The sequence below is a fragment of the Podarcis tiliguerta genome (genome assembly GCF_965153285.1).
Source record: "Podarcis tiliguerta genome assembly, chromosome: 16".
Taxonomy (NCBI): Eukaryota; Metazoa; Chordata; class Lepidosauria; order Squamata; family Lacertidae; genus Podarcis; species Podarcis tiliguerta.
The window spans coordinates 12,237,337-12,248,399 of NC_139549.1; the positions used below are offsets into that span (position 1 = coordinate 12,237,337).

General features: G+C 48.6%; 1 protein-coding gene and 1 long non-coding RNA gene across 2 annotated transcripts; both read left to right on the plus strand.

The window, feature by feature from the left end:
- The first annotated feature begins 1,541 nt into the window (after nucleotides 1–1,541).
- LOC310667038 (calmodulin-1) lies at nucleotides 1,542–10,943 on the plus strand. Its single transcript, XM_083418691.1, has 6 exons — nucleotides 1,542–1,824; nucleotides 4,481–4,511; nucleotides 5,161–5,304; nucleotides 6,524–6,630; nucleotides 8,225–8,360; nucleotides 10,290–10,943. The coding sequence occupies exons 1-6, from the start codon at nucleotides 1,822–1,824 to the stop codon at nucleotides 10,316–10,318; spliced, it is 450 nt and encodes a 149-aa protein (XP_083274817.1). The 5' UTR covers nucleotides 1,542–1,821; the 3' UTR covers nucleotides 10,319–10,943.
- LOC310667064 lies at nucleotides 8,368–10,190 on the plus strand. The gene is made up of 2 exons (XR_014506163.1): nucleotides 8,368–9,314; nucleotides 9,385–10,190. It is a non-coding gene; the product is annotated as an uncharacterized lncRNA (long non-coding RNA).
- Nucleotides 10,944–11,063: the final 120 nt, after the last annotated feature.

Consider the following 11,063-nt stretch of genomic DNA (forward strand, 5'->3'; position numbering starts at 1 on the left):
GGAGCATAATAGCTCTAGCTAGAAATAGGTTTGAGTCTGATGGAGGAGAGCCAGCAGAGAGGGTGTTTTCTAGACTGGGTGACTTCCAGACATGCATTTACCTTGATCACCTTGCACAAGTGTGGAATTTGGGATTGGGACAAATAATTAAACAGCCTGAATCTCTCTGGGCTCTCTTTTGCTTCTTCAAAACCCATATTTACAGCTGTAAACATAGGTTACGGTAGCTTTCAACCTTTTCTGACATGGGACTCTTCTTTAACCAAAATGAGCAGGCAGGAATTTTTCTTTTTGCCATAGATATATGGGGGTAATACTACTGATGCTCATTTATTTTATTGCAACCCACCTGAGACCAGCTTGTGAGCTGGTAGTGGACTCAGCAATTAAAGACTAATGAATAATCTGGATACTAGCAGGCTGGGGCTTGGGGGCCACAGACAATGCTGTGTAGAGGATTGGGCTGTGGGTTTTGGGTACACTACCATAATTTACACCCTTTTCCACAAAAAGTGGGATGTGTATGAATTATTCCTGCAAAAGAAACTCTTGTGAACAGTTAACATGTTGAGTTTTGGTACTTGTCTCTACAGTGCCTGCCTACGTACCGTTCACACAATACTCAAATGTGCTTCTTGTTACTGCCAAACTTCATTTAATTATTTTGTGAATTAGGTATTTAAAAATACAATCTGTGAAATCCCTTGGAATTTCAAAACCCTGCAAAAAGGATGGGGAGAACCTTTGCGGGGAGCCCTCCAGATGTTGGACTCCCATGAGCCCCCAAGACTTAATGGGGAAGGTTGGTGGGAGTTGTAGTTCAACAGCACCTGGAGGGCTACAAGGTCCCCAGCCCTGCAGTAAACTGAAAAAGGAGTACAGGACAGTTTGATATGCCTTCTGGCTTGCACTCTTTATAAAGACTTGAGGAATGAGGTTATCGCCCCTCTTTTATTGTTAATTTCTGGCCGCCCAGCCACTGCCACAGTGTCCTTTCTCTTGTCAGATCAAGATGAGCAGGTGGCAGCAAAGGTTGAAAGGTTTTTAGCTGGGGCAATAAGATCCAGTAGTTGACTATTGATTCAAAACCGTAAAATGCATTTTATATAGCCGACTTTTCATTTCTTTTCTTTGTATATCGCGTTGTTGTTTTATTGCTATGGCCGATGGCTGACGCAAATAAAGATTGGTTCATTCATTCATATGCTCCCTGCAGTCCTAATCAGGAAAAGAAATAGGAATTATCACACCCAGCCATCCCTTTTAAGTAAAGCTCCCCTTTACTTGTGTGCCCCCCCCCCCGATTTCCACCTCCCCTTTAATCACCCTCTAAAAAATACCGCCGACAGCATCCCTCTCTCCTCCCCAACTTCCTCTTCCCCGTAACCCACTTATTTACATTCCCGCCCCCTCCTCCTTCCCGGCTCACAACACGCCCTATTTCCTCGCGGCTTTCCCTTTAAGCTGCCTCCCCTGACGCAATGCAGGTGAGGCTAAGCCAATGGGACGCCGGGCGGCGGCGCACGTGACTGCGGAGGGGGCGGGCCCGGGGGTTATTTAAAGGGCCGCCTTTCCTATTGCTGCGGCCGCGGTTGCCGGGGGCTCGCCGGAGGGAGGGGAATGCGCGTGCGCGCGGGGCCCGGGAAGTAACGTTCGGCGCTTGCCGTTAGAGCAGAGGAAGAAGAAGAGGAGGAAGAAGAGGGCGAGCGAGAGCGCTTGCGCGAGCGGGGCAACGGCGACGACTCAGCCCCGGGTGGAGGGAGACGGACGCCAGCCAGGAGCCGAGAGGTCGCAGCGCCGCTTCCCCTCCCCCACGTCACCATGGTGAGCGAGGGAGGGGGCTTAAATGGGGAGGGGGCGAAGCGTGAGGTCATGTGAGGAGGGGGGGCTCGACCTCCCCCCCCCCCGCAGTGTGGCGTCTTAAGGAGGGAAGGGGTCAGACCCCTTTTCTCAATGGAGGGCTATATGGGGAGGGGACCCTCTCCAAAATGAAGATATGTGTGTGTTGAGAAGGGGTCTCCCATCATGGAGGATGGTCAAGTTCAAGATAAATAAGGTTTTTAGGATTCACATCCCATCCCCCAAATAGGATGTGCGTGGAGTTGGGTTAATAAAATATGGGGGGGTGCTTCCATGTCTGATGGGGACGGAAGATGGGGGCCTTTGTGGCTTTTATCATATTACTGGGTCACGGGGGGGGGGGGCTGGGACATCCCAGCCAATGATGGCATATTATAGGGTGGAAGCTTATGAAGGTGAAGAAGTGGGAGGGGTTGGGGGTTTGAGCAGCTGGAAGTGGATGGGTTAATAGGAGATGGGTGTAGAGGAAGAAAAAGCTGTATATGGCCAGCTTTCCCCTCCCTTTGCAAAGGATGTGGGGGTGATGAAGTCTAAGGGGAATCTTTTAACTTCTCCCCAAAAGCGGGAGGAGCCAAGAAAGGAATTGCCTCAAAAACAGCTGCACCTGTGGAACACCCTCCCCTTAAAAATGAAGGTGGAAGTCTTCTTGGAATGGGCTGGGGTGGAGGAGTCCCAAAAGGCCTCATAAAAGTATGCAGCCCTGGCAGAGAGAGCTTTATAAAGGTTGGGATGCTGAGAAGAGGATCCCTTAAATAAGGGGGGATTTGATAAAAGTGTGGATAATGGGATAGTTGGGGGGGGTTCCTCATATTACCCCAAAAGTGGGGTGCTCAACTAAGAAGAGGCAGTTGATAAAAATGGAGCATTGGTAAGAAAACTCCTGAAGAAGGAGGGTGATGTAGTGACGAGATAATATGATAAAGGGGTTTGCATTTCCTGAAATGGGAAGAACATAATAATTTGCAAAATTCAGAGCAGGTGGATAGGAAAGGGGGTGCCTTTAAAAGAAGATTCTGTTGTGTGACTAGAAAACCACATTTTGAGGGTACTTGAACTGCTGAGAAAGAGAAATGGTAGTGGACACCTGATGGAGAAGAAAAGAGGCTTGTGTATGCAAGGGGGGGTGAGAGTAAGAAGTGGAGGACACACCCTTTGAGGAGTTGAGAAAATGACTGTGCTTAAGGCGTCTCAAGTTTAAAAATGAGATAATGACAATATATAGACAAGGGTATATTTCAAAGAGAGGATGCATCGGAACGTTGGACTTGGTTGTGAGGAGTGGATAGTAAATCAAAGTTTTAAAAATGCAAAATAATGTGCTTTGGAGAGATCCAGATCATTGGTCCATCTTGCTCAGTGGCTCTCTGGGTTTTCTGGCAGAAGTGCTCCCTAGCCCAGCCTGGAGATGCTGGAGCTCCAACCAGGGACCTTTTGCATGCAAAGGAGGTGCTCTTCCACTGAGCTACAGCCCTTACCTAAGGCCTTGAGAATGGAAATATAGAGGGAGCAGGGGTGAATCCCAAGACAGATGATGGGGTTGGGAGATACAGTATGAGCAGACAGGAGGGAGGATCTGTGTTTGTTCTCCCTCTCCCTCATGTGGTTTCCACTAAAGAAAGAATTAGTGGAAAGACAGTTGAGAAACTGGAAAGAGGAGCTTCCCTGAGAGAGGATTAAAAACTCCCCTTATGATTATAAAAGGAGAACATTGAAGGGGTTGGTGTGATGTTGGTCACCCACCTTCAGATGAAGAGGGGAGGGCACATGTTCCCCGGCTCTATTGTGTCCTCCGACTGTGAAAACGCAGAGTGTAGCCTTCTTAGGGCAAAGACCTCCCTCTCTCCTGTTTTTGTGCTTATACTGCTTTGTAAACCACCATAAATGTTGGTTATAAATAGGAAAATGCTAACCATCAAAAATGGGTTATTGACACAGGAACTTGGAGCATGTGATAAGGCTACATAAGGAAGGGTTAGGAGAACTTGAAGTAGGTGAGGTGGGAACCATAGGTGGCAGGAGCCCATCCAAGTTTGGAAGCGGGCAGTACAGGGTGCGTGGAGAAGAGAGTCAGAGAGGAGCTGGTGGCCTCAGGTTGCCCTTCCTGAAGGCTGAAGTTGATGGACTGTACCTTGGGAAGAGCACCTGCTTTGCATGCAGAAGGTCCCAGCTTCAATCTCCAGGAAGGGCCAGGAGAGACCCCAAGCTGAAATCCTGATGAACCGCTGACAATCAGTGTTGACAGTCCTGAGCTTTGATGGACAAATGGTCCAAGTAAGCATAAGGCAGGCCTGTGGGGGTGTTCTGTTCTTAGTCCATATCACTCCCTCTACTTGGGTTGAGTGCAGATGTGAGTCTTTGGGAGAGAGTGGAGGCAACAACTGCATTGAGTTCAGAAGTCAATGAGAGTGAGTGAGTGTGTGTGAGTGTGAGTGTGTGTGTGTGTGAGAGAGAGAGAGAGAGAGAGAGAGAAAGAAAGAAAGAAAGAAAGAAAGAAAGAAAGAAAGAAAGAAAGAAAGAAAGATAAATGGGGTGCGGCTGTCATGGACCAGGAAGGTGAGACCTGCAAAACTTACTGATTTTTCTCTCTCCTCCCCCACCATTCTCCATGGCCTTCCTTCAGGCTGATCAGCTGACAGAGGAGCAAATAGCAGGTGAGAAATTATTTTGCTCCTGGGGACAGGAACATTGGCAGCATCTGTCAAAATCTAAAGAGTTGGTGTTACCAGTTGTGTGGCATAAATGCCAAGAGCCAGCAATTGGTGCTGGACTTGGTCCTCCATCCAAACTCTTGCTTGGCCCTGAACGTCCTAGCTAAACTCACTGCCTCACAATCTCCCAGCCTTTGCTCCTTTCCTGTGTAAAACAGGAGCATGTGTAATGTCCTTCCTCAAAAGTATTTCTCTGAATACTGCTTGACCTCTACCCTACTGATTTAAACCCTTAAAGCTAGCTGAGTGTACCTTGGAGGGAGGGGAGGCGCATGTTGATGTAGCTGCATCCTGAAAAAATGCTATTAAAACAGTACTGGGTGTTTGGGCCCAGGATCTTTTAAGGGCTGATGCAGTTCTATCCCCCAGCAAGACTAGGATAGCCTGCATGGGAGAATACTTGCGTTCTTCCCCCAGACACAGCCTGGGTAGTCCTTCCCCTCTCCATACCTGCCAAGGTGATAACTGGGTTTAGGAGGAGGTTACAAATGTACTCAGCTAGCCCCTTTCCTTTCTGAGTTTGGGGGCTGGGACTTGGGTTGGAGGGGGTAATATCTGGCCCTGAGCTATCTCTCTTCCCTGCCTCTCTCAGAGTTCAAAGAGGCCTTCTCCCTCTTTGACAAGGATGGCGATGGCACCATCACCACCAAGGAGCTTGGCACCGTCATGCGCTCCCTGGGGCAGAACCCCACTGAGGCGGAATTGCAAGACATGATCAACGAGGTGGATGCTGATGGTGAGCTGGGCACTCAAGACTGGGGACGGGTGGGAAATGGGGTAGTGCTGGAACAGGTATTGGGTTGGAACTGGAACAGGTATTGGATTGGATTGGAACAGTGCTGGAACTGGAGGATTGGCCCTCCAGTTAAGATTGTCTCGTTTCTTTGGCCAATTACATGGTGCAGGTGGGAAATTGACACATTTATTTTAGTCTTTGTAACTTGCCCTAGCTGAGGGACGCGGGTGGCGCTGTGGGTTAAACCACAGAGCCCAGGACTTGCCAATCAGAAGGTCGGCGGTTCGAATCCCCACGACGGGGTGAGCTCCCGTTGCTCAGTCCCTGCTCCTGCCAACCTGGCAGTTCGAAAGCACGTCAAAGTGCAAGTAGATCAATATGTACCGCTCCGGCGGGAAGGTAAACGGTGTTTCCATGCGCTGCTCTGGTTCGCCAGTAGCGAAAGCTGTACACCGGCTCCCTCGGCCAGTAAAGCGAGATGAGCGCCGCAACCCCAGAGTCGGCCACGACTGGACCTAATGGTCAGGGGTCCCTTTACCTTTACCTAACTTGCCCTAGTGAAAGGTCTCAGGTTTGGGTAACAGTAGTTGCATCCTACAAGATGCATAAGCCCCAGTCCTAATTGGTCACAGCCAAAGTAGAAGATGGAAGTGAACATTTGGAGGATGCTGGGTCCACAGCAGCCTTTTGGGTGAAAGCGACAGCAAGCTGTCCTTGGTGTGCTGTTGAAACCTGGGCAGGAAGGGGAGGAGTTGCCTTCTTGAACTCACAGGCTGATCCTAGTGGAAGTACAGCCTGGCTTGGTTGCCGGGGTTTGCCACCCTCTGGACGGACTATTCACCCACCACCCAACTGTGAACTCCCTTAGCTGCCTTCCCAGCTTGAGGATAATCCAAGTTCAATCATGGAATGTTGTGGCTCCTTCCTAAAGAGAGCAGGGCCTATCCGGCGCTTACATGGCCCTTTCCCTTTATTCCCCTCAGTTACTTGAACACACACCTGAGACTGGGTTTCTCCACCCACTCTGGTGTCTGGCAAAGCCATTGTTGCCCCGTCCAGGGGGAAGAGGAAAGCGTTTCCAGTAGCCATTGTTCCCTTGAAAAGTATTGACCCTGCTAGGCGGGAGGGCAGACCAGCGGACAAGACTTCCATGTTGCTACACAGGTGATCTCAGCAGCAGTTTTTTAGGCACAGCACTAAAGAGCTGACCCTTCTCCAGGGAATGGCACCATCGATTTCCCAGAATTCCTCACTATGATGGCTCGGAAGATGAAGGACACAGACAGCGAGGAGGAGATTCGTGAGGCCTTCCGAGTCTTTGACAAGGTAGGGGGGCTAATTTTGTGATGAAAAGATGTTTGCTAGGATTCTACACAACTTGTTCACTAGTGGAACTAGTGGCATTCTGCACATGTTCAGCATCCCTGGCGTAAAGCAGGAGAGATGTTTATCCCAGGTGTGGGGATCCTTTGGCCCTCCAGATGTTGCTGAACTACAACTCCCATCATTGGCAATGCTTGCTGGGGCTGGTGGGAGTTGTAGTTCAGCAACATCAGCCAAAGGTTCTGCTGTATCCCAGCATATGAGACTCTAATTCCAAGGCCTCAGGATGGGCTTGGAAAGAGATTTCAAGGAGCCCAAGGGTAGGAATTTTTGAGCTGAACCTGAATGCCAAAAGTTCATTAGGTCACATCAGTCCTATAGCTAGAACACTAAAACTTAACACCAGCTTTCTTGCTGGCTAGCTGCTGTTCTTCCTGGTTGGGATCAACACTTTCACAGAGGTTTTACAGTCTCTCTGCCCTTTTAGCTCTGCCGCCTTGTTTTTCTTTGAAGCAAAATTATTCCAATAATTGGGAAAAGGTTGTACAATAGAAACTGCTGCTTTTTAGCCAGAGATTGAAAATTGCTGAACACTTTTCCTAGGAACTACTGGTGGCAAGTCCCGTAGTGGTAAAAGTGTTTCCCCTTAGTGTCGGCCATTATGATCCTCCCTCTTCTACTACAGAGGATGGTTTGGTGTCCTACTAGAGATGCAGTTGGTTCACATGGGAGAACAGTGAAGCCAGCAGGCCTGGCTGATGCTCCGTGTGAACTGGGGATGGAGTTTTAAGTGCTTCCTAGACTCATTTGTGAAGTGCAGCTTGTCGGTGAGTGCAGTAACGTTCCTCACATGATCAGTCTCGTTGAGTCGCTTTAGGTTTTATTCTGGGTGCCAAATAAACCGTGGGGCAAGAACTCCTCTTCCATCTGAATCCAGGCCACTTGGCCAACTGGCTAGGACATGAGGAATCTGTTCCCCGGGTTATCACACATGTTCCCCCTCCCTTCTTTGCAATTTGAGAGAAAATTGTCTGGAGAAAATGTCAAAACAAAACAAATATGCAAATAATTTTTTTTTTAAAAAATCCTTCCAGTAGCACCTTAGCGGCCAACTAAGTTTGTTATTGGTATGAGCTTTCGTGTGCACTGTAAATTTGTAGAGAGGAATGGAGAAAGGGTCTCTTCAAGGAGGAAAACGTCTTTACAGAGGAATAAAAGTGGAAGGAGAGAGAAAATAACTGGGTTAGAAGCTGTGTAGCTTGTTTGGAAGTATTGTTCCATGGTCCACAGTGGAAAGGATCAGTGTCTGAAGTGTGGGGGTTAAGAACATACGAAGAGACTTTTTGTTGGATCAGGTCAAAGGTCCACCTGTTCCAGCCTCCTGTTCTTACAGTAGCCAGCAAGAAGGACCACCGCACAGCCACATTCTCTCCTTGCATAAATAGTCACATGCATCTGCGCTTCTTCTTGATGTTTCTTTCAAAGTGCATTAATTTGCTTTATGGGGAGGATGGACAAGCCAGCTGTGGGTGGAGTAATAGGTTATTATGGGTGTCGACGTCCTCTGCCTCTCTCCCTTTCCTGGTTCCACACACAGGATGGCAACGGCTACATCAGTGCTGCAGAGCTGCGTCATGTCATGACCAACTTAGGCGAAAAGCTGACAGATGAAGAAGTTGACGAAATGATCCGGGAAGCTGACATAGATGGGGATGGACAAGTCAATTATGAAGGTGAGGAGGGGAGTTGGATGTGGTGGCACAAGTGGCACCACAGAGCCGCCATCCTCTTGGGCAAGTCGTCTTTGTTTCAATGGGTCTTGCTCAGGAATTATGACCCACATAATTTTCAGAGATTTGTTTATTTGTTTAGAAAGATGGATGCCAAAAACTTGTGTAGATCTTTAATAAAGCCCCAAGAACCTCATTTTTTCCTAAAGTGATGGTTTTGCCATAAAAGCCTTATATGGCTCTGGATCTCAATAGCTTAAGGACTGCCTCTTCCCATGCAAACCAACCTGGACCCTGCAGGGGCCCTTTTCTATATCCCCCTCCCCGAGACCTTCAGAAAGTGACAACACAAGAACGGGCCTTTTCTGTGGTGGCTCCCCGCCAGTGGAATGCTCTCCCCAGAGAGACTTGCTTGGCGCCGTCATTACATATCTTTAGGTGCCAGGTGAAAACATTCCTCTTTACCCAAGCCATCATCCATTAAATAATTTATGACCTGTTAAATGTGGGAGGATTGTTACTATGGTTATTTTATTATTAAGCTGTACGTTATGTTTATGTTATGTTATGTTATGTTATGCCATGCCGAAGGGTCTCTGGATAAAGGGCAGTATATAAATAGAAATGATAATAATGGATAATAATAATGATGATGAAAGGGCAGACTCTGGCCCTGGGACAAATAGTGCCCTGGGCGAGAAGAGCCTTCTTTGTGCCCCTCCCCCATGGTCAGTTTTGCAGGGCTGCTCACAGGGCTTATGGGACTTAGGCAGGTGTGGTTTGCCCGTGCTACAAAGACTGATGCATGTGTGTATGAAGTCGGGGGCTGTATGAAACAATTGTTGCATCCCATGACTACATGGGAGAATCCTTGCTCGCAACACCTCCTTGCCCTGGGATCAAATCGCCCGAGAGATGTGCTTCAGTTTGTGGGGATAATGGAATAGGGTTTGGCTTGTGCTTCTCCAGAGAAACCTCCTCCAAATTCCAAACCCCTTCCGGTGGAGCTTCTTTCTGCTTCCTGGAGCTACATCTCTTCTGGTTGTGGTTTGCTGCTGGCCTCCTCTCCGCTGCTCTCGCAGGAAAGCCTTGTGGAGGTTTAGGCCTCTATTCTTCATCATGTTCAGCACACACAATGGCTGGGGCTGCAAGTCCCCCTCCCTGAGCTCCATCACTCTCTCCGCAGCTACCAGAAGTAGGCCATTTGTTGGAATGAGGTAACCAGGCCGGCAAAATCCCCCGGGCCCAGAGTAAGGGTAGAATGGTCTCTCATCTCATTATTGAGTATTTCATTGTGAATATGAGGGTCGGATTCACGATGAGTGCAGTAGCCCAAAAGGAATCTTCAAACGGGAGATCTGTACTTTTGTTGACCCTGCTCATGTATCAGCTGAAGAGTGACTTGAGCAGCTGGAATTTTGCAGGAGTCCACTTGTACATCCTTTACAAGCTACCAGAAGAGGCACTTACTGCCCACTGTGTGGCTCTACACAGAGTGCTCACTGATGGCAACCACTCCAACATCAATGGTGCAGATATTTGTGCTAAGCTGGGTCATCTTTGTCAAATTCTCTCTCCTGGTAGAGATGCCTTGCAAGTTCATCCATAGTACCAAAATGACTGATGTCTTCCCAAACATCTGAGTAGCACTATGAAGTCTCCTGACACTACTTGCTTTCATTCCGGGCCAAAGTTGTTAAGCTTTTAGGGCAAAATCACAAAAAGCCGTTTTTGAGCACTGCCATGGGTTGCCATACGTCTGGATATGTCTTGGAAAATCCAGACCTATGGCAACCCTAGGTAAGCACTTAAAAAAATAAATCCATTATTTTTATCTTTTAAAATTCATTGGTAGGAGGATATGTTTGGAAAGGTACCTGCCTCTGGAATGTCCTGATTTACTTCCCTTTCCTCTCTCCTTTGCTCCTCCAGAGTTTGTACAGATGATGACTGCCAAATAAGAGAAGCAGCGGCCACCCCTTTCCCTTTCCCTGTGCAGAATGGAAGGACTTGTCTGCTTACCATAGAAATCTTCTCCAGCTCCTCCTGTCTGTCTGGCACTCAACGCCTCCATTGATGCTTTAGCGGTTTGTGGCCATTCTCTGCTCTCTTCCCCCTCCCTCTTGGTTTACATGCTTGTGCCCGCGGTGGGTACAGCTGGGATGGCAGGAAGCCAATGGAGAGCCCTGGCCAGGAGAAGCGACACGAGGCCCAACTCCTAGCATTGTGGGTGGCCCAGTGGTGGAGAGGGGCTGCCATAGTGAAGGCGCCCCTCCGCCCTTGGCTCCACCGCTGCCTTGTGCCTGCGCTCCCTCCCTCTCCAAAGGCCACACCCCAGTTAGCGTGTAACCCTTGCGTCCATGGACTGTTTTGTTCAGCTGAGTGCCTCCTTCCGCCATCTGCAGTTGTCTTCCTGGGAATATCTGCATATCTTGGGTATATTGTAACTGTTAAACCTCTTAATAATTGCCGTGCCCTACCCCCTCTTCCCCTACCTTCCAGTGGCTTCAGGGAATGATTCTGTTCCATTCCAGTTGGTGTATGGTTTCTTTTTCTTCTTTTGAATAAAGTCTGTGTGTTTCAAAAGGATGGGCCCAGCGTGCTTTGTCTAAAGACAGTTTGCTCCTTCAAGGCAATAGGCTGCTTCATCTATTCCTCTCACCGGCTTGGAAACAGATCTCTGTAGAGTTCCCCTTCCCATGCAAA